This window comes from Choristoneura fumiferana, chromosome 9, assembly GCF_025370935.1.
Source record: "Choristoneura fumiferana chromosome 9, NRCan_CFum_1, whole genome shotgun sequence".
Lineage (NCBI taxonomy): Eukaryota > Metazoa > Arthropoda > Insecta > Lepidoptera > Tortricidae > Choristoneura > Choristoneura fumiferana.
Window position 1 is genome coordinate 10,985,549 of NC_133480.1, and position 24,797 is coordinate 11,010,345.

The 24,797-nt window shown below is 36.3% G+C and overlaps 2 protein-coding genes across 4 annotated transcripts in view; one reads left to right on the plus strand and one right to left on the minus strand.

Annotated features, from left to right (window-relative positions):
- The window catches only part of Flo2 (flotillin-2), a 320,392-nt gene that overhangs the window by 213,286 nt on the left and 82,309 nt on the right, over window positions 1-24,797 (minus strand). The gene's annotated exons all lie outside the window — the stretch shown is intronic.
- LOC141431218 (glucose dehydrogenase [FAD, quinone]-like) lies at window positions 4,603-17,887 on the plus strand. 2 transcript variants are annotated; one of them, XM_074092289.1, is made up of 5 exons: window positions 4,603-4,811; window positions 5,300-5,513; window positions 8,899-9,009; window positions 15,342-15,486; window positions 16,038-17,887. In XM_074092289.1, the coding sequence occupies exons 1-5, from the start codon at window positions 4,780-4,782 to the stop codon at window positions 17,408-17,410; spliced, it is 1,875 nt and encodes a 624-aa protein (XP_073948390.1). In that variant the 5' UTR covers window positions 4,603-4,779; the 3' UTR covers window positions 17,411-17,887. The 2 variants fall into 2 exon arrangements, with proteins under 2 accessions (XP_073948390.1, XP_073948391.1); XM_074092290.1 differs by lacking the exon at window positions 5,300-5,513 and having other exon boundaries at window positions 4,755-4,811.

Below are 24,797 nucleotides of genomic sequence, written 5' to 3' on the forward strand. Positions count from 1 at the left end.
GAAATAAAATTAATGTAGTAGTAAATTTAAAAATATATCTGCCTAATATCTCAAAATTTAAGTGAATGAAACTAGTGACCGGAATATATTATAAGTATTGGGAACATAATTCCACAAGCGAGCTTTAATCTGCAAAGAAATAAGAAGACATGGAAAACTACCTAGTTGCAGAAGTGTTAAGTTTTTCAAAAATATTCTGAAATAATAAGATTTTGAAAAAGTGTTTCCCCAGTTTTTTTTCGATCCTCTTGTGAAACAATGAAACTCACTAAAAGATTAGGAGATAGTGCCATTTAAGAGTTTCATTACTTTAATTATTTCATAAGTATTTTAAATTTTAACGTGAAACATTTTTTGTCTAAATCAATGAAGACGCGGTCTATTATTAAAATAACACTAAGCTTTGGGAAATACCTATAGACCGCAATACACGGATACAATCAACCACAAAAGATATCGATACAGCAAAAGAAACAAAAACATGTTTACATTTCCTTAGTGTTAAGTCGATAAACTCTTGTTTAGATCGACTATATATAAAATGAACTAAAACGGGCTTCCTCTTCCAAAGGCAGCGCAGCGCGGGGCATTGTGCCTAAGACGCTAGCAGCGTTGCCTCGTTGCACTGCAAGGCTATATATATTATATTATAAAGTGTTAATTAAGTGTTTTTATTTATATGTTATATACCTATTCATTTCTTCTCACTGTGCATAAATCACTGTTCGCCTATCTTTAAGTTTTCCTTTCCTGTTTAGGTTAGCTTGAAAAGATCCCTTTTAGGGATAAGTTCGCCTTTGTACTCTTTTGATTTGTTGTTTTCTTTTTGTATTATTTTTGTGTTTTATGTACAATAAAGTATTTACATACATACATACAACATAATCTTCATGTCCTAATCAAAGTAAAAATCCATAGATGTAATTAACTTTTAAATTAAACGTGTCGCAATATTTTTATCATTTATTTGAATCATTTAAACTCGAACTAAATCTATTGACAATAACAATAAGGCACCTGCATACTAAGACTATTACCACGGCAGGGAATTTCCACTCTTAATTAAAATTGATACAAATGACACGCAATAGATCTATAAACAAAGATGTAGGATTATTAAAGTCAGAGTTCTGAGGCTTGGTTTTTCCTAGGATTTGAAAACTTTTTACAATGTTATGAGCTTGTGAGCTTGGCCGCCAATTTTACATGTTTTTTTTTTTTGGTGGGATTATAATTTTCGGAGTTACGCTCATTTACCTCAGCTACTCACGCCTTTAAGGCAGAATGACGTCAATAGCGCGATGATAGATGACGGTAGTACACAATAATTTGACAGTTTACAAATAGTACCTACCAACATCTACATACCAAAAGGTAGACGACAAAGTTTTTATAGGACTTAATGAATGCGTGTGTTACTTGGCTTGTGAAATATGGAAAAATACTTTATTGAAACAGGCGTTACTTTGCTGAGGTCCATATCAATGAACATCCATAATATGAATGAATGAATGGAGTCTAACATCTGGTAGTACGGAGTTGCTCAGACGATGAGCTCTAGAGTTCGAAACGCGTCAGTGTATTGTGGTGGTGGTGATGGATGGGTTTGTGTGATTTGTGTGTGTTCTTACGGTGTGGAGGTGGAGGAACTGCATGAACACGATCATCTTGCATAAACTTAGCTATCATAAGGTGGCGGGTGCTGAGCAAATAAATTATTTTAGTTCATGGAAAATACTTCCGTTTTGATCTAAAATAATTGCTTGAATCGGGCAGGCAGGCGGATACTTTGCGGAGATCCATAATCAATTGTAACTGTTTTTGTTCATCATTTTGATCTTACCTAATAAAATTGTTGCACTGTCAAACTGTCATCTGTGAAGTAAGTTATATAATATCTCAAAACTTTTATAAAAAACGCTCCATGCTTTACCATGCGGTTTTACTGTTTTGTTGATGTAGCTTCTCTGAGAATCAATATACCTAGTTATAGGTAGAGTCATTCACAATGACGCGCGCCATGGTTCTTATTACAATATCATTAATGGCTAATTTTGACAAAATCACGCGTCTTCGTGGATGGCACTAGCTATAATTAGAAAGGATGATGAAGAATGAAGATAGAGTTACTCTGAGTGAGCTTTGTATATCAGTTTCTCAAACCCAGTTTAGTAAGACTTGCACTAAAAATCGTGTAAGTTACATTCATTGCGAGGTAGTAAAGCCAACGAGTATGAAGTGGCCAGTCAAACCTCGCTATGTAATGCAACTTGCACTTTTGTTGCAGGTCCAGCTAAACTGAGCTTTATAAGCAAATAAATGCAAGTTTATCATGGCTAAGGAATAGAAACACTATTTATGTACCTGTTGAGGTGTAAGGCATAAGAAAATAAGTAATACCTACCTATTTAATTTATAATAGTGTAAATATTGTACTATAGCTATATTGTAACGCTGTTATTGATTTTGTATAAATAGATTTAAATAAAAGTGTTACCATACTTAGTTCGTTTTTTATTTGATACTCAAGAAATAAAACAAGTAAGTACTTAATAATTATAAACTTCTTAGAAACAACTAAGATTATTAGTTCTGAGAACATAGCTATATTCGTCATTATATTGTGATATTAAAGTACATATACCAAAACACAACAAATCCATATTAAATGCTAAAGTGTGTGTGTTTATGTGTTTGTACGTTTGTGTGTTCGTATGTTTGTCCGTCTTTCACGTCGAAACGGAGCGACGGACCGACGTGATTTTTGGCATAGAGATAGTTTATGGGCCAGAGAGTTACATAGGTTACTTTTTATCCCGGAAAAATGCACAGTTCCCGAGGGAACAATGCGCAATATCCGGATTCCACGCGGGCGAAGCCGCGGGTAAAAGCTAGTAGTAAAAAAGTTAACTGCAAAGCAAACCTACCCTCGTTTAATGCAAGTAGTTTAAAAAAGATATTACGAGTACCACTTTAACAAATGCTGTACATACCTGTTCAATACTCAGAAGGCAATATGATGCAATGAAGAAAATATATGTACCGAGGTCCTAGGTATTATGCCACAAATTTTGGTTGTGACTGATTGAAGTAAGTAACTACCTTACCTTACCTCGACCAGCACCAGCCCCCGAGCAAGCAGGATTTCGCCCCGGATTTTCGACTACGGATCATCTTCACACACTCAACCAGGTCATAGAGAAATACAACGAGTTTAATAAACCTCTTTACTTAGCATTTGTGGACTACTCCAAATCATTCGACAGCCTTCAGCATTCTGCAATAGAAACAGCGCTCCACAACCAAGGCATTAATTCAGCGTACATCAATCTACTAAAATCAATTTACAACAACAGCACAGCCAACCTTAAACTCAACAATTTATCTGGCCAGTCGTTCAACATAGAAAAAGGCGTTAAACAAAGCGACCCGCTATCACCCAAGCTATTCACTAGCTCACTGGAAGAGATCTTCAAAAGCCTGGCGGTAGTCTGGAAGGCAAGGGGTGTCATTGCCGGCGATAAAAGGTTCACAAATCTTCGTTTCGCCGACGGCATAGTCCTTTTTTCTTCTACGGCCTCAGAGCTCGAACAAATGCTGCAAGATCTCAGCTCTGCAAGCCTTCGGGTTGGACTTCTGATGAACCGGACGAAAACACAGGTTATGACCAACAGCACAAAACGTAGGATTGAGGTGGAGCGGAAACTGGTCGACTCTTGTATACTGCCCATCTTAACCTACGGTGCCCAAACATGGTCCTTAACCGAAATTCAGAAGTCCAAGTTGAAGGTTTGCCAGAGGGCTATGGAGCGAAGCATTTTGAGTGTCAAAAGAACAGATCGGATCCGGGACACCACACTGCGCTCGAAAACGTGCATAGCAGATGTCGGGAGAGAAATCGCCAGGCTGAAGTGGGACTGGGCTGGCCATATCTGCCGCATGCACTCGGAGAGATGGGCACAGGTTACTACCCAGTGGGCGCCCCTAGATTGTCAACGGAGGCGCGGCAGACCGAGACGGAGGTGGCGGGACGACTTGGACGCATTCAGGAACGACTGGCAAAACTTAGCTGCCGACAGGGGAAGTTGAAAATCCGAGGGAGAGGCCTTTGCCCAGCAGTGGGACAAAGAAAATGGCAAAAGAGTAACTACCTATAAATCGAATTAATGATAAAACAAGCGCAAAATTTGATAAAAAAACTTGCTGAACCGAAAAATCTAAGTGACATTGAGAAACACAAGAAAATTCAGAATAAAGAAAGAGAAATCAGAAAGAGTTCCACGACAGGAAGGGTCGGGTACTGCAGGCGCATTGTTAAACGCTTGTGATCGCAATCATCGCCTTCTATCCTTATCCTATACCGCTTGAAAGTAAGAAGAGATAAAAGCGATTGGGATTAGTGCGTTCGAGAATAAGTATGACCTCAGATCTAAATAACAATCCTTCTGACGCAGTTGGTTAAAAAAATCTATCAGCACGTTAATCAAACCTGCTTATAAGTCAAATTACCGTCAGTTAAACTCAGCTCATTTATCTATAAAACAAAACCTAACTACGTATATACCCATCGCGTTATGAGTATAATAATTACTAGCGTACCAACTATTAATGATTAATTTGCTAATGCTAATGGTCCTTCTGATTTGTGTGAATTTTCCAGTAGTTTATGTCAAAAGTTGTTTAAAGACATCGTCAATTGGTTCAAACATCATTATGAATTTTATTATTGTTTTGATATTAGTTTGATTTTAGCCGTGTGAGGTGCGTAAAGTGATAAGAATGCCGAGCTGCCTCAAGAATATTTTATTAAGGTACTTTTTTTTAAATTTAGAATACAACAATAATAAAATCGGGCTAATGATTAAATCTAATCATACCTACTAGAGCCTTTTAGATTAACCTTAATTTACGGACTTGCAAGTGTTATGCATTCCAAGAATTATTTATTTATTTATTCATAAATATTTTCTACTGACTAGAATGTTCGTCTGTAATTTTCTATTGTGAACTTATTGTAGCATTCATTTTCATTTCTTCATCAACCTGCGGTCTCTTTGTGAACCATCTCTTGACTTGATCACGACTTAAAACATTTCTAAATAAGTTCAAAGTTTTTTCTAATAAATTAGTATACACAGAAAATAAGTAACAGTCAACTGCATTAATATCTGCCGCAGCGGAGCGTGCATAAATATCTGACATATCCTACCGCCCCTCTCTCTTTGTTCTGTCAGATATTAGTACTGCGCTGGTGACGTATCTGCCACGCGAATAACAAACAGTGTTAAAACAATTTCAGGGTTTCATGCCTGCTATTTTGTACTCCGGTCCTGAGCCAGTACGGGTCTTTTTTCGACGCAGTATCAGGCTTCTTACGTGACACAAGAAACATGTACGTGGGGGAACCGCCGGACGCAGAGGTGTTGCGTTCGGAGTATGACTTTGTGATCATAGGAGCCGGGACCGCTGGTTGCGTGCTGAGCAATCGACTGACAGAAGTTAAACAGTTCAAGGTAGTTTTGTCATATTAATCCAGTGGTTTGTTTGTATCAATAGGTAATTAATAGGCAAGTAAACTTCACAGTATATTTGTCAGACATGTAGTTGCAAATGCAAGATTCTCGGAAGTTTAGAAAGGAGGTGATTTTAAGCATGCAAAACTGTCCTAAAAATTGTCGTCAAGAAGGATCGCGCCCAACCCATTATTTAAATAGAAGGCCCTACTAAGTTTGTGAATAGTCACAGTCTATATTTTTTGTAATTTTGTTTACTTATTTAGCTAACAGTTCATTGAATAAAAAATTTAACACAGGCTAATTACCATTTTATGCCTCGTCATTCTTAACAGCAAAAACTGATACTTTAAACCCGGAGATTGTGTATTAAGGTTATTGTGAAGCTTCGGGTGGAGAAAAACTAGGTACTTCAATTGAAACAAACAAAACAATTAAAAAGTAAAAAAATAATTATGCGCTACCTAGCTGTTGCCCGCGACTTCATCTGCGAAGAATTCGTTTATCTCTATCCCGCGGGGACTATGCTGATTGCCCGCAAAATTAGCCTAAGTTAATTTAGTATAAAGTATCTAGTAATATTTTTTTATCTAAGCGTCGTCGGTGTCGGGGGACCGCTAAGGTTAACATGAAACTAAATATGCTTGTATTTTAGTTAGGCTAAGCAGCATAGCGATTAAACGAATTCTTCGCAGATGGTCGCTAGCGCATAATTATTTTTTACTTTTTTTGCTTTTCAAGCAGCGTTTTTTAATTTTTGCTGGCGTTTTTTTTTTTTAAATTTTAAATTTAAGTTTTTATTTCATGTTTTTTAAACTTTGATATAAGTATATTTTTTTAACTGTACTAGTGTGTTGGTTATCCTGGCTGCAGCATCAGCTCATCTTGTTGCCACCATTGCATTGTATGTAGAATCAAATACTGATCAAAAGGAATCAAACACGACATATGTGCTATTATTTTTTATAGAGTGTACTAGTGTGCTGGATATCCTGGCTGCAGCATCAGCTCATCGTGTTGCCACCATTGCATTGTATGTAGAATCAAATACTGATCAAAAGGAATTAAACACGACATATCTGCTATTATTTTTTCAAGAGTATACTGGTGTGCTGAATATCCTGGCTGCAGGATCAGCTCGTCGTGTTGCCACCACTGCATTGTATGTAGAATCAATTACTAGATACCTTATACTAAATTAACTTAGGCTATTTTGCGGGAAATCAGCATAGTCCCCGCGGGATAGAGATAAACGAATTCTTCGCAGATGAAGTCGCGGGCAACAGCTAGGTAGCGCATAATTATTTTTTACTTTTTAATTGTCTTTTCAAGCAGCGTTTTTTTCGGGCGTTTTTATTTTTGCTGGCGTTTTTTTATATTAAGAGTGTACCTACTAGTGTTCTGGATATCCTGGCTGCAGCATCAGGCCGAGAATTCCATAATCTTGCATAGCTATATAGCATACATAGGTGTTTCAAATTTTAGGTCCCAAATATGTTTGAAAGTAAAGTAAATATTCATTATGCGTCTAAGATTCCTACCGCAGCGAACAAAAGATCTGATGATCTTGAAACGGCTGAACCGATTTTGATGAATCATGTCTAAGATCCATCGCTAGAAAACCAGCTTTCAAATAAAAAAAACCGCATTCAAATCGGTCCACCCGTTTAAGAGCTACGGTGCCACAGACAGACACACAGACACAGACACACATAGCGGTCAAACTTATAACACCCCTCTTTTTCGTCGGGGGTTAAAAATATATATACTTGCAGTTTAGAATGTAATCCCAACAAAAACATCCAGTGAAAGACATCCCAAATCTCGATTGAGATGAGTTTTCTACAAAATGTAGTGAAATCTCACTCAAGAACAGCCAAACTTGATGTAAATAAACGAGTACCTAGCTTAGGTTGAAATCGGGTCTGTTGTTGAATTCCATAAAACATGTAAATACTGTTGAAAATATTGTAGGAGTCATTTTTACTATTTAAATACATCATCCTGTTTTTTTACAAGCTTTTATTTAACTTGCCCTGTTCTTTTATTTATTTGGGTCAAATCTTGCAAATTAAATTTGACCCACTTCCAGTAGTCCGGTCGACTTGAAATTTGGTAAACCTATGTAAATCTGGTGACAATACAATAATCCGATAGTGATATCCTGGTATTCCGGCCAGGATCGTCTCCACAGAACGAAACTCTGAAACGGTTAATGGCATCTTGAAATTTGGTATGCAAATGTAGTTTGGGTGACAATACAAGTACAGTCAGCAAAAAAAACTTGTATTAAACATGAAATTTTTACCAAAAACTTATTTTGCGTTAAAGTTTATACCAAACATAAGACAGTTTTTTATCCCGGAAAATGGACTGGATGGCAAACGAGCAAGTGGGTCTCCTGATGGTAAGAGATCACCACCGCCCATAAACATCTGCAACACCAGGGGTATTGCAGACGCGTTGCCAACCTAGAGGCCTAAGATGGGATACCTCACGTGCCAGTAATTTCACGTAGTTCCTGCGAGATAGCGATAAACGAAATCTTGGCAGACGACGTCGCGGTCGCAGGCAAAAGCTAGTAGGAAGGTATACTAGATGAATTATTACTTAAAATATAGACCAAGGAGTCTCAATAGCAATGTCAGGTCTTTGCACATCATCGTAGTGATCCAGTACAAATAAACATTTAAAATAACTTCTACCGTGTTTGTCAAGGATGGGAAAGTTACCAGCTGCTGCCATATATTTCTTCGTGGCGTATTAAGTAGGAATTTCAATATGACGTCATCACGGAAAATATCAACGGAAAACGAGGCTTTCTATAATCATTTAGCAATTATATGGGTAAACCCACTACGTAAACAGATCAATTTATTGTTAAGGTCCCTATGAATGGGCAACGTGAATCATTTAATCTTTTCTTAGTATCATAATACTATTTATTTTATAATGTCAGGAGGCTAGAAATTTTTTAACACTTATCATCGGGTTCTACATACTCATACTCATACTCTTTTATTGGTAATATCATTATTACATGTCATGTCATACATGTAGCCTTGACTAAGTGACAAATCCTCTTTGGGGTTTTTAGAGGTTACTTCTAATATCCTGTCGGTTAGAGTTTCAACATTATTTGCGAATTTTATGCGTAGAGAACTCGAGAGAAGTGAGTTCTAGACCTAAAAAATATTGCCGAGCCACTATTACAATATAAAACTAGTAACTTCAAATTTGATGTCCATTGCTTGAATAGTAAAATGCTCTATTATTTGATCGCAACTGTGCAAAGACTTTTTGGAACACTTGTTCCATAATCTAACTGTTTTATACAAGGTTTATCATAGTAGGTACTATCATAGAATTATTTTTTTGTACACAGGTTCTCCTCATAGAAGCGGGTGGAAGTGAACAGATGTTCATGGACATTCCAGTGATGGCCACCATGCTGCAGTTCACAGATGCCAACTGGGACTATCACACCGAGCCACAGGTAAACAACGCATAAAAAATACTAGAATTACATAATAAACCAATTAAACTACAGAACAAATATGTCAACACTGCATTTGCAGTGAAAAAGTTCCACCATGGTCGTTTAAGGTTTCGTAGACTGCACGTTAAGTGCACTACCTAAATTCGCATGCCTTGCTCCGTAAACAGCAGTTGACGTGTACAGAGGAGACCGACCTTTTTATGTCAAAGTATTATATACCACCTGGTAATCTAACCAGCTTTGGAAAGCTAAAAAGCCACGGCATTGTTTTTTGAACGTTTTATATCGTTGAACCGATTGTTTTCATGCTTTTAGATATTTAAGAAATAATTTTACATATAACTAACCGTGATTGATCCCTATTTCACCTGATGAAATGATTATTTTAATGAAATATAGCTAAGAACCGTAAGAAAACTCGCTTTCACATATAAAATCGTATCGAAAAATGGCTATCCGTTTGTGAGCTACGAGGAGGCTAAAAAGGGGTCAACTCTCTTAAAGTGCAATGCACATTGTCCCCTGAGGACTTGCCGAAAGCCGTTTCAAATTACGCAGAGCGAGGTCTTAACATAAACACCAGGTATTTATCACTACGTTATCGATAACGACGAACAGATTGGAAGTGTTATTGTATAATTATTACAAAATGTACGTGACCGCGGTGCGAAGGGCGGTGCATACGTGACAGGTGACAGCAAGAGCAGTCGAAGAGATCGCCCGATATACCAGTTTAACGATGAATGACGGTGCCAATTTTCCTCGACCGAATTTGGATCCAGAAGGAAGTACCAATGTCGATCGAATAACCCACTGTTCTGTGGCGCCAGCAATACTGATTAAGTTATAAAACCAGCAGCTTTACACGCGCTCGGACTTACAATAAATACTAAAGAATATATTATTTTTGTATAAAATCTGTGTAAATAATAAAAATATTACTTCATCTTGCCGTCACACGTTACCGAAGTTAAGTATCGCACCCTGCAAATAGCATCTTCAGATTTGCAAATTAAGATTATGTGAAGATTCAAATCCAAAAATTTACAATGCCCACTTGAAAGCAAAGTAGTCTATTTAAATGCTAAGATACGAAAACTTACTGGACCTTTCATTATTTTTAAAAAGAAACAAGCATTCAAAGATTTCTGAAAATACACAAAATACACATGCTAAGCCCTGGGATTGAACAGATTAAAATTAAAAAATAAAATCACACCCTATCATTTCGCATTAAACCAATAGGGTCAATCGCAACTTCGCAACTATCAAATATGGTAAATAAAATGAATGGAAGTTTAGATTAGACCATTAAAAGTAAACTTTATTTCTATTTTTCTAAAAAGAAAAAAATAACAGCATTCTTATGAAGGCCTTTTTATTATTTTCAAAAATAAAGGTATCTCTTACTCTTGTTAACTGTTATTATCACGTGTCTTATATACAATAAAGAGTTATACAATACAATACTTTTCCTATGAGTAAATTTTGCTACGTTCAGCGTTAGCTTCAGACAGCGTTAAAAAATTCGACCCTGTATAATTATAATGGATCCAGTTTTGAGGTTACTTATATAAATATACTTAAATAACTTTTCATTAGCGATGCAGTCTTGTCCATATTAGTATATCATTAAACGAAACTGTACTTCGACCATCGCGAGAAAAATGAGCCGTAATTAAAAAGGTGAAGGACATAGTTCGACTGCAAAGCTTCATTCAATTAACGACATACATAGTTCAATGTATAACCATAACCTTACACGTAACACAACTCTTTGACGGAATACAGGTATCTATAAAAATATAGTAGAAATCGATATTAGCTTTGATGTAATACGATAATCACGGTATAGGTGGACTATACATATAGAAGTATAACTAACTACGTGCTTGTGTCATTTCATTATAGTAATAGCCCTAACAAAAAATAAAGTATTTTTTGTCATTTCGGATTATTAATTTATTATTCAGTTGGACTTTTTATTGTTCGGTGTATTGAAATTCGAAATTTTGAAAATCTTAACTGTGAAAGTTAGACAATTTAAAATTTTGGGCTCACAAAAATCGAATCTATGAAGAATCGGAATATATTAGGAGTTTTAAGACATTTGGAATTATAAAAACCGAAATTTTGAAATTCTTATAAATAAACTTCGTGTTTTTTAGTAGGTAATCGTAATTATAAGTCTTAGGAATTGTGGAATACGGAGTTTTGAAAATCAGAACTAGCAAATTGAGAATAAAATATATTTTCGTAAATTCAATCCCCTCATTCTTCATTTACCTTTTTCAATTAATTCATATTACCTACCTAATTGATACACCTGCTGATCACTTCGGACATTATTAATTTTAATAGTTTTGTGAGTGTGGGATAGTGTGTTGTGTTTGTTTGAGTGTGGACATGTGTGCAGAATGTCCAGAATACATAAACGACTGCAAAACAAAACGAGTTCAAGGTTTTATCAATTTACGCAGAAAACAGGAAAATTGCACTCGTTAAATACCAAATTCTCTACTTAATGTCAGGTACGGAGATAAACGCTAGCCTTTCTCAGGGATATCACTTGATTCTCAAATCGGTCCTATATTAAGTACATATTACATGAAGTATTAAAAAATATTAAAAATAAACTATGCAAAGGTTACAGTATGACTATGATATAAATAAACAATATTGTGTTATGTTATGTGCGACGATGCGTTGCGAGGAATGACGCGTGTTTTTATGAACCAATAGAAACGCTTCATTTACCAGTCCTCGCACAGCATATCTCTGGTGGAAACAGCTGAGCGGAGCGAGGCGATGTGAATGAAGCGCATATATTGGTTAATGTAAAACACATTGTCATTCCTCGCAACACATCCTCGCACATTATAAGTGGAAACGCTGCTTTATAACGCACGCTGCTACACAGAAATAAACAAAACCGTTTGTTAAAATTTCACTGCACTTGCATTGTCATCCAAACTATATGTTCGAACCAAAGAAGTCAACCCGATCAGTTAAAATGAGTTCAATTCCATTTGCAACATAAACATAAACAAGGCTGCTTTGATAAGCATCATAGCGGGGCTTCACTATAGGCCTTATTTATAAATAGGCTAATGGAGAGCTATGGGGGGGGGTCTGTTGACCTGACTTGACTTGATCTGGGACCACGGTCAGAAGATAGACAGTAAAATATTTGTCTGCACGTGTGGTTCAGGCTTCGGGCGACCACAGGGCTGGCAGTAATCTCTCCCAAAAACCAGCAAAAATTTGCTAAATGACTAGCGTTCAAATTATAGTATAACGGCAAAAAATGTCGATGAGACGTCTGAACAGTCGGGGGCATAAATATATGTATACAGCCATAGCATCAAATACATGTATCTATTCTATACATCGACCTTAAGGCCAGTACAGACGGACTGCATTCCTGCATTTCAACTGCAACGTAACCGCAAATGCCAACTGCCCATACATTTTTCATCGCAGTTCCATTGCAGTCAGCACAACTGTACGCTGACTGCGTTTAAAATGTATGAGCGGCAGTTTGGTTATGTTGCAGTTGGAATGCAGTCCGTCTGTGCTGTCCCTTATGGTTATGGCATAAAGTTGTAAAGATATTTTTGTCATTTTAGTAAAGTTCATCTATTTTGACCTTGACTGTATGTACTTCGCAGTTTTAGTTTAGTTTACATTAGGTTTTAACCTTTTAATTGTATTTAATACACTTATAGCATAATGTTGTTCAACCTCCGATTTCCGATAGGAGATGAATGGGAAGAAGAAGAAGACAATTATAGCTACTTATATTAACGTATAAGTTAATTTATTCTTATTATATTTTTGTGTTGTTTATGTATCTAATAATATTGTTGTGTCTTATATTGTTTGTTTGTTTGTTTAAATGTACATATTATCTTTCTTTCTTTCTTCTTTCTTTTATTATTATGTTATGAATGACTAATATACCGATTACGTACGTCAACCGGTATCGCGAGATCCCATCAAACTTTGATCGATTAGGTAGAAACAAAAAAGAGAGAAAGAAAGAGACAAATTTAAATATATTCGACACTCACTCGCTGTTAGAAATATTCATTGCTTGCTGTTCGAAAGAAACAGCTCTGTGACGAACAAACAGAGAAACAGGCCGAGCCGCAGGCTAAGTATTAAGGCACTTTATGTGGAACCCTAAAAATCCACGATAAAGTATGCATAACACGCGTGAACAGGAATACCTTAACGTTACTAATTTGTAATTCAGACAGCGCCGTCTGCGCACGAGGCCGGCTCAGCTCACCGTCCGACTATAGCAACTATTGTTTTAAAGGATAAACACTGTATCCCTTCGCTACAATTAGCATCTCACTAATTGGGGTTGTCTATTTTTTACAATGTGTAAATCGAAAACCATATCCAGATAAATGTTTTTTAAATCGTTTCCTGGAGTCATTTCATTTTAATATACCGCAATGAATTTCTTACATAATAAGTAAGCAATAACCTTCGTTTGGCTTTGAAAACTATGACGTCGGTCCAAGTACTTAATTTTCTGAGGATTAGAATTATTCACAATTTACGCCTGAATTATACTACGAAATTCGTTTTGGACCCGCAAACTGACATAACGTCGGGTGAGAATGCGTTTGTGCCATATCCATTTTTTACCAAAATGGATTTCGAGTTAAGCTTAATATTTCAGATCGTGAATAATCTTTTGCACAAATCGTTGTGTCAGAATACTTATTTTTTACTAAGTAAGTACCTAGAAATTACATTAAATTTGTACCATATCCACGATACGAAATAAATGGTAATCACAAATGTGTGCTATATCCGGATATGGCACAAAACAATGCTTAAACTCAAGTAAACATTGTGACAAACGACATGATCTTTTACAATTTTGTGACATATCCACTCTCAATCAACTATGGAATTACCATTTATATACTCTGCCGCCTAATTTTGCCTAAAAGTTTACCACCAATTCTGAATGAGAAAAACATTAATAAAAGTATAAGTAAAAAAATATCGGACATTCTATGTTGAAATTCATGCCCAAAGACGATAAACGATAAACGTATTCTCACCCGACGATAAATGACACTTGACACTTGACTTGACTTGACAGTGGCACTAACTGTCATCCTTGAGTGTCAATCTTGTGAGTTTATACCTAGTTCCATCCACCAAGACACGTGATTTTGTCAAAATAAGACATTAATGACATTGTAATAAGAACCACGGCGCGCGTCATCGTGAATGACTCTACCTACAGTACTTCACCATAGATAAAATAAAATAAAGCTGGTGTTCAACATACGCATACAGGGCAAATTTATTTGTATGGCAGAACTAGATTAAATTATGTCATAAACAACAAAAGTACTTTCAATAATAAATAAATAATAATAAATATCATGGGACACTTCACACCAATTGACCTAGTCCCAAACTAAGCAAAGCTTGTACTGTGCATACTAGGCAACGGATAAACATTACTTATAGATAAATACATACTTAAATACATATTGAACATCCAAGACCCGAGAACAAACATTGGTATTATTCATACAAATATCTGCCCCGGCCGGGAATCGAACCCGGAACCTCAAGCTTCGTAGTCAGGTTCTCTAACCACTTGACCATCTGGTCGTCACCAATCTAATTAATTAAAAAAATACCTAATTATTTAAATAAATATGAAAGCATTGATATTCTTTTTTAATCAAACCCAATTAAGACTATGCGTCCATACTATATAGCTTTATGATTGAAATCATATATTTAACATTAGGTACGGGAATTATCATTATCACATTATCCGGACGGAGGATATCCCTGCTGGATATAGGCTTTCCCCAAAGGCCTCCGCGACGATTGATTTTGTATTATTCGCTGCAGTCAATGTTTTCGCTATCTTCATCAGCTTTACCATATATCGGCCGTGCATCTTGTGGAGGTCTAACCTAACACAATTTCGCCTTACAGTATGCGGACAATTCACTAAACTACTAACTTTGCTTTTTCGCTACAAACCTGCACTGAAGCTACCTCGGTGCGACACATATATATTATAATACAGAAAAACAAGGCATATTGCAGTTCATTGACATAGCTCTGGGCAAACTCTCAAATCAATCAGTATCGGCACAAGTTTCAACTTTTCTTTCCTTTTAAAGTTTACCAAGGAATTTGTCAAACCCTCTATACTGGTTTGACTACTTACATCCGGCGATGAAAATACCAGCGTAATTGGATGCCATACAGTAACTAGCTGTCCGGGTCCCAAGGTCTGCAAGCTATCATTCATGTTATCTTTTTGTTCGCAGAAGGCTGGTTGTATGGGTATGCGCGACGGCCGCTGCGCCTGGCCGCGAGGTCGCGTGGTCGGCGGATCTTCTGTGCTACATTCCATGATGCACACGAGAGGCAACAGGAGAGATTATGATCGATGGGCAGCCAACGGAAATCCAGGTAACATAGCTAATCCCATCTCAGTTAGCCTATAAACGTCCTCGTGGCAATTTGTCTCTGTTTCCGTTTTTCTCTTTTTTTTCAAACCTTAAATATCACGAATAATTTTTTTGCTGTCTTTTCTTTCTTTCTTTCACCGCTAGGGGCATCCTCATCATTAAGAAAAAACCAATAGTATTAGTTAGAAAATTAAAAGTTACCAATTTCAAACGTAAGAGTCTTGCCAGAGTTATGATAGTTGCGATAGATGGCACCACTCACCACTATTGGCATAGGCGTGTAAGCATAGCAATCAAGATTTTCGGGAGGTTGCCCGGAAGCTCCGGTTGTCCAGTTCGTAGTCCTAATAACTTAATCTTAGCGCATGTAAACAAGAGACCATTTGAGATTAAGAGCATTATAATCCACACTTAAAGCAAATAAATGAATATGAATATGAAAGAAACGTGGGTTCGAATCCCGTCCAGCGCACCAGAAAAACTAACCGATCATTTATTTAAAAAAAATCATATATAATAAGTTAAAAATAAAACATATAACTCATTTTCTAGGATGGGAGTTCGCGTCAGTGCTGCATTATTTCAAGAAATCAGAAAATATGCAAATACCAGAACTCAGAAGAAATAAATTATACCATAACACTGAAGGGGAAATGTTCCTGCAGTATCCCAATTGGAGAACTCCGCTTTCTGACGCGTTTCTCCAAGCAGGCATCGAGACCGGCGGAAAAATAGTCGACTACAACGGGGAAAAACAAATTGGATACTCTATTATACAGTTTACAATGAAAAATGGGACTCGAATGAGTACAAGCAGAGCTTTTCTTCACCCTATTAAATATAGAAAGAATTTCCAGGTGGCGAAAAATGCAATGGTAACTCGGATTCTCATTAATCCGTCGACGAAGCAAGCATATGGCGTTGAATTTAGAAAAGGTAATAAAAAATACGTCGTGAAAGCAACACGAGAAGTTATTCTCTCTGCCGGTGCCATAAATTCACCACAAATTCTGATGATAAGTGGCATAGGTCCGAAAGATCATTTAACAGAAAAGAATATCACAACAATAATGGACCTACCTGTGGGGTACAATCTACAAGACCATTGGGCGTTGGGAGGCCTTACATTTTTGATAAACACCACAGATTCAATAAGAATGGAAAGAGTGGCTACAATCAGTAACATTATAGAATATTTCAGTACACATAACGGGCCGATATCAGCACCGAGTGGGACTGAGGCAATCGCTTTCATAGATACGAAGAACCCAAACAATGATGACGGATATCCTGATTTAGAACTACTGTTCGTTGGGGGTTCCTTGGTCAGTCAACCGTCGTACAAGCAAGCCTTTGCTATCGATGATCAAATTTACGATGAAGTCTACGGCCCTATTCAAGATCGAGATACGTGGATGGTGTTCCCAATGCTCCTCCTCCCGGAATCAAAAGGCCGGATCATGTTACGCACCAAAAACCCCTATAAAAAGCCGTTGATTTATGCAAATTACTTTTCTGACAATGGACATGACCAGAAAGTGATTTTGCATGGCATAAGGAAAGTTATTGAGCTATCAAAGACTAAAGCTTTCCAAAAGTATGGAAGCAGATTGCACGACATTCCTTTACCGAATTGTGCGCATCATAAATTTAACACGGATGCTTATTGGTATTGTGCAATGAAGACAATTACGAATACAATTTATCATCACTGCTGTACCACCAAGATGGGGCCCAAGGATGATTCTGAGGCAGTAGTGGATTCAAGATTGAGAGTATATGGGGTACGAGGCTTGAGAGTAGTGGACGCCAGCATCATGCCTAACGTTCCTGCAGCACACACCAACGCACCTACGATGATGATCGCTGAAAAAGCTGCTGACATGATCAAGGAAGACTGGGGTATAAGTATCACGCCTACTTAACTTGTAAACGCACCAAGAGTTAGTGCTTGCCAATAGCAGCTGATATATTGCAGTCACGGAATAACAAGACTGCTCTGCAAGTAAATTAGCAATTATGACATGGAGACATAACTCTGCTAGAACCAACCTCAGTCAGCTCTTTGGTGACACATTGGCTCCGTATGAATCTGCAGCAGATATGCCATCTAGATGAATTATAGAAATGGGATTTTCGTTAGGACCCAAGAAGGGTCCATTTGATAGATTGCTGATTATCACCAAGACCTATTTAATCCATATTGTTTTTTTGAAGTGCTAAAATATAATAATATTTTCTATTAAACTAATAAGTTTAAACCGAATTATTGATATATTCAGTTTATTTTCTTCACGTTTTTTAGGCCTTACTCAAATTTTCTTCTTTGACTATTTCCTAAACTTCTAAATATCGTAAAGTTTGTAGCGGTGAGCTTACGAAATAAATGAGGTGATTATTGATTTTTGCCTTTGATTATTTGTATATCTATCTATAGATAAGGGGCACCGAACCGTTGATCTCGTGTAGATGGGGATGGTACTTTACTTATCTATATGTGAAAAACTTGAGTACCTACTACATGAAACAGGTCATTTGCTTAAATTTTTACCTATAGTTATCTGCATTTTACCAGTACTTTTGAGCAATTTTCTCATAATAATTCCAACGCTCACAATCAACGTCTATTGCATTAAAACAAACAACTCGTTACTATAACTCTTTGTAAAAACAAATGTACCTAATACAAGTTTTTTGTTAATCGTACCTACTTTTTCTTTGCTGTACTGGTATTGTTATCGAAACTACAAAATAATTCGCCCGTACCAAATATCAATCCGATTACTAGAAGTGAGTGAAATTAATTTGCAAGATTTGACCTTAAATACATAGGTACAAATAAACAATGCAAGTTAAAAAAAAACTTGTAAAACACAAGACAGTCTAATAGTTCAATTGAATATAACAAAATAACCCACCAATAGCAATAGATACCTATAACATTGAAGCTCAAAAGTTCTAAATTTTGGGCGTACAAATTCAAAGAAAGACGAGTTTAGTTTTTCCTTTTAGTTTCGTTTGTCTTTCTGATACACGTATTTAAATTACAATGTATTTCTTTGGGAATTCCGGAGGGAATTTAGTAAATTCCAGTAAGTAATCTTCGTTTAACTGCCTGATCTGGTTCACAGAAAATTAACAGAAAATACTCAAATTGAAGCAGGTAAATAAATTATCTGTTATAACCACAAATTTGTTGGAGTAGAATTTCCGAAAGCCACTTTGCGAGAACTAAGTTTTTTGCCGGTTGACCTCGGGCTTATTTATTTATTTATTTAACAATGCCAGAAGATAACTATAAAACAAAATAGTACCCCTCCTTCTGATACTAACAGATAAAGTAAAAATTATAAAGTAAAATAAATATGCATATACGTTTATGTTAATTTCGTTTTTAATTCAAGGTGTTTTTGCCGACTATGCAAATCCATTGTCAAACAAACCGTACCAAATTTAAAGTAGATGCCATTAACAGTTGAAGAGTTCCGTCATAGGATGACCATCCTGGCCGTACACCAGAATTTCACTACACCAGATTATTATTGTATTACATCGGACTTACATAAATATGCCAATTTTCACATAATTCATTGAATCAGGCATTACTTTGCGGAAATCTGATGAATGGTAGCACAAATTTGACTTCTCATCTAAGATGTAATTACAGAGAATAAGGTTTAAGGTTTAAGGTTTAAGATCATTTAATCTCATAAAGAATTGTACAATTCACTTACATGAAACAAACATAAAATAATTAACATAAATTTGTTATAAGTGAAACTAAATAAAAGCCTCTAAAGGCTTGTTTTGCACAAGGTTTTAATTAACGCATTCACTGCCACCGACGCACACATGCGTTTTCGGAACTTCGCCCAGTGCCGCTGTCATAATTATTCATACATTTTGAACGCACATGTGCGTCGGTGGCACCTTTGGAAGTCAGTCAGTCAGTCAGTTTGTTGTTGTTGGATCTTGCAAGTTCATTTCGATCCATTTCCAGCTGTCGGATTAAGTCTTGAAATTTGGCATAGGTACTTATGTAAATTCAATGACCATACTTATGTATACATTAATCTAGTAGCGAAATCCTGGTGGTCCGGCTAGGATCGTCTCCGCAGGACGGAACTCCTCAGCGGTTAATGGCATCGACTTGAAATTTCGTAAGGAAATATAGTTTAAATGACAATGCAAGTAATAAAATTCACAAAAGTACAGTTAGCAAAAAGATTATATTAAAGACGATTGGAGCCATTAGGTACCCGCGATTCCGTCCGCATAGAATTCAGTTTTCACTATCCCGCGGAAACTATGCAATTCTCCGCGATAAAAATTATCCTATGTCCTTCCCCGGGACGCAAACTATATATACCTATACCGAATTTCATCTCAATCGGTTCAGCGGTTTAGACGTGATAAAGTAACAAACAGACTTACAAACTTTCGCATTTATAATATTAGTGGGAAGATTTTAAAGGGATAATTTTTTAACAGAACTTCCTTCTAAAATAAATTAGCACGCAATGTATCACTACATGATCACTACTGTTGCACGTGCTGGCTGACGGGCGTGACAACTGTCACAAGAAGCTTCTAACTAAATAGCTAGACTAAATTAAAATACCTATAGATTTTTTAGGTTTGAGTAACATGTCTGCAGATATCATTTGGACCACGAAACCCTAAAAAGGGACACCAAATGTACGTAGGCGGTAGTGGTAGGTAATTAATATACGTCACGGTGACACACTATCGTATTACCGAAGTTTTTTTTGCGCCTACCATACTATTAAAACTAGGTACAACATCTAACAATGTATGTCAATGTAAACATGTCCTGATGATGTGTCATTCAGAGTCGAAACACGCACGTAAAAGTCAGTAGTTAATAATGTCACATTGAACTCGTCAACCGGGAAAACAATCATAAATGAAATACTGGAATAACAATAGGGGAAATAAGTATAAGCACGGGTATCTAGAATCTTGAGTATTTATCATTTTCGCTAAATTGTGCAAATATGCTGTGCTAAGGGATTTTTACAAAATTCCCATGAGATTTCCCAAAAATTACCTCTTAGATTTCAGCAACGTTTGCACATAAGACACTGATGTAGCTGATATTTTGATATATACAGGATGAAACTTTGAATGTGATACAAAATGAGTGTTTCAAGCACAGTTTATGTCGGACAATATATCTAATACAATACAATTGATTGGGGTCCAGGCGCGAAGGAATTCGTAAAAGAGATATCTTCGCGCCTGGTAAAGACTACTGGCGACCAGAAGGCAGCCAGCTATTTCCGTCAACGTTTGAGCTTGGCTATTCAACGCGGAAATTCCCTGTCTCCTGGGAGCTATGCCGTCGTCGGACATTTTTATAGGTATTTTTTTGTTTAAGTAATTGTTAATTAAAAATTAGTTTCTCTGTAAATGTTTTAGTGTTATTAGATAAAAAAACTATTGATTTATTGGTCTAATAAAATTAAATGTGTAAAAAAACATACTGTCAAAGATAGAATTTCCTGTTTTTGAAGTCGGTTAAAGATACGTTAACTCTTTTGTTGAAATTAAATCAGGAAGTCAAAGTATGAAAATCGCAAGTTTTATCCGAATAATTAAGTTGCATATTATATAAGTAGTCTAGCATTAACTGAGCTTTAATCACTGATCTATACCTATAAAACAGTACCGTGACTGACTGACTGACTGACAGACAACGCACAGCCTAAACTACTGGTGCTGGTACTAGAGACTTGAAATTTGGCATACGTGTACCTCGAGTGTTGTAGAGGTGCCCTAAGGAAGGATTTTTCGAAATTCCCACGGGATAGGGAAATATCTAAACTTTTTTCGTTACTTTGTTTGTAGTCGAATCTCTGAAACTATTGAGCCGATTTTAAAAATTCTTTCACCGTTAGTAAGCTACACTATCCTTGATTGACATAGGTTACTTTTTATCCGGGATAATGCAAAATTCCCTCGGGATACAAATGATTAATTCAATTTCGGAGCTGATTTAAAAAAAAACATATGTGTTATGACTATCCCCAAATGACAAAAGCTACTTTTACTCCGGGAAATTACAAAATTCTTATGGGATAGAAAAAACTGAATTCAACTTCGGGGCCGATTTTAAAAATTCTTTCACCAATAGAAAGCTTCACTATTCCTCATTAATATAGACTACTATTTATCGGGAAAATGCAAAATTCCCGCGGGATAGAAAAAAGTGAATTCAACTTCGGGTCTGATTTTAAAAGTTCTTTCACCAACAGTAAGCTAAAGAATTCCTGATTGACATAGAATACTTTTTTCCGGGAAAATAAAAAAAAACCTGCGGGATAGAAATTTGTTTTATAGTAGTTTTGTTGTAGGTAGGTGAATTGGGTTTTAAGAAAAAAAAACTGTTACATCACTTTCCATTAAAAACCAATCTTTGTATTCCTTATGTTGTCTACGCGCACGAAGTCGCGGGTAAAAGCTAGTTTTGTATAAAGTTCAATATTTCACCTTATATAATATCACATTTTATTATTGATCCATCACTTCCTCCATTCTTAAAACCAGTTTAATCCGAACAATTTGTGCAGAATCAGTCGAGTAATTTTACAACACTTGCTCAAGTACTATTAGAGCTTTTTTCTACTCATATACCTACTGTTATCTGTGATTTACTTAATGAACACTAATATAAGAACAAGAACATACATAAAAAGATCCCAGAAAAGTCTAGCAGCCTTATTCATAAAAAGTTAGAGCCTCCTTGAAGGCTCCTTGAAGGCCCGATGCTAAAAAACATGATTCATAAACGTCTGTTAGCGCTAATCAGTCGATCAAGGCTCTGCTAAAGTTAGAGGACCGTAGACCCTCCTTTATCTCTCTGCTAAGTCACAAAATGGCCGCCACAAGTTTGAACAGCTGACTTTGACTAGAGCAAAACACCATAGTACCGAAGATATTTATAGTGAAGGCAGGGCTACGCAGATTAAAAAAAAAACATGAAAATTTATTTTCAGGAATTTGTATTTAAAAATCCTCTAAATTAGCAACAATAAATTAACAATAAATATGAAAAAAAAATAAGGATGATTAACATAATAATGGCTTTTTGCACAACATAAACATGCGGATCGGAAATGGCGGGAAAACAAACATCTCGCTTTTTATTTTTTTTCCTGGTAATTTGCTGTCACTGCTGTCAATTTTTTTTTTTAATTATCGATTAGGCCATTTTTTGTCTTTGATTTGTCAAGGTGGCCAACATAACGCGTCTAATCCGTCTATCAGCAGCGTTTATGAATCATACTTCTTGACAACCGTCTAACAAGCTTAATCAGTCTGCTAAGTAACAGACCGATCAAACCTCAATTAAGGATTTTTTATGAATAAGGCTGTAGGTCTGTATATTGCCTTTTCCCCATAACAGCACTTGTATCATAATGTTGCTAAAACGATACCGCAACCATTTTTTTTTAATTCGTTCGTTCGGACAGGTTAAGGTGCGCCACTTACTTAATTCATATGGTTTTTATTTTCTACAAAAATAAACATTCTGAACATAGTCCATAGCTGCCAACATAAGTAACAAGTATTTTTATCAGCGTCACTGGCAAGTAAACGTCAATTAAAAACAAAATTTACATAATTCCGTTTTAAATATAATAAAAAAAATATATAATTATTTCCTACTCGTTTATTGTTGTTTACCTTCTATTTCTGGTTTTTAGTAATGCTTCCTGTGAAACTTCTCGATGTTCACATCCGCTTACTCTAGAGGATGCTCATCACCCTTCTCTTCACATAGACCTCCGCGTAACGTATTCACCATCGTTTGTCCCTTACGCCACTACGTATAAAAAGCTCTTTCATTATTCTGACTTTGAGGCTATCAAGGCGGGACTCTCGGACTTTGATTGGTATAGGGAATTTCAGAAATGCGACGGACTTGAAGCTGAGGTTGAATTATTTTATAGCGTTCTAAATAATCTCATAGATCTTCACGTTCCGACCAAAAAACTACTCTCTGCCGGTAGTTACCCTCCTTGGTTCTCACAACGGTTAATAAAACTTATGAAAGAAAAACGTAAGCTTCACAAAAAATGGAAGCAGTACAAGGAGCCCTCTTATTATAACGAGTTCTCGTCTATTAGGCGTCAGACAAAAGAATTAGAGAAGATCTGTTACGATTCTTATATTCATGCGACTGAAACCAGAATCAAATCAAATCCTTACTATGTTTGGTCTTACGTGAAGTCTAAACGAAACTCCCAAGGATATCCTCAGACGTTTAAGTACGAAAACAGAACTTTCACTGACAGTAACGAAATTTGTAATATGTTCAATAAATACTTTAACTCTGTATTTGTGCCACCTGACACAAATATGAACAACCCTCCCCTTGGGGAAAATAAAAATTCTCAAATGCATTTTTGGTAAAATCTTAGAAAAAATTGTAACTAGTGAGCTCTCATTCTGTATTCGAAATTATATATCCCCAAACCATCATGGGTTTTTCAAGGGCCGTTCTGTAGAGTCTAACCTCGTGACTTTTAGTGATTTTATATATAGAGCACTTAACAACAAGTGTCAGGTGGACGCCGTGTACTCCGACTTCTCCAAGGCTTTTGATAAAATCAGTCATCGTATCCTCCTGGAGAAGCTTTGGAGTGCCGGAATACACGGTGATTTGTTTAGATGGATAAAATCATACGTAACTAACCGCTCCCAAGCTGTGTCTATAAAAGGTTTCATATCTGACTTTCTTCATGTCCCCTCTGGGGTTCCTCAGGGGTCCCATTTAGGACCGCTGCTTTTTACATTTTATATTAATGACATTGGACAATGTTTTAAACATAGTAATCACTTGCTTTATGCAGATGATGCAAAAATTTATAAAATTATTACTAATTCTGATGATTGCCTTAAGTTACAAGCCGATATTAATTCGCTTTTTGATTTTTGCAACGCTAATCAGCTATTTCTAAACCCTGATAAATGTTTCGTTATCACTTACTCCCGTAAAATTAATCATATAATTCATGATTATACATTAAACGGTGCAAAATTAAATAGGGTTGAGAAAGTTCGGGATCTGGGAGTGGTTATAGATAGCAAACTTACTTTTAATGTCCACATTGATGGTATAGTCCAAAGGGCCTACAGACAGCTTGGTTTTATCCTACGGGTCTGTAGGCCTTTTCGGCAAGAGATTACCTATAAAATTTTATACTTTAGCCTAGTTCAGTCAATTTTGGACTTTGGCTGTATAATCTGGAGTCCTTTCTTTAAATGTCACATTAGTAGAATTGA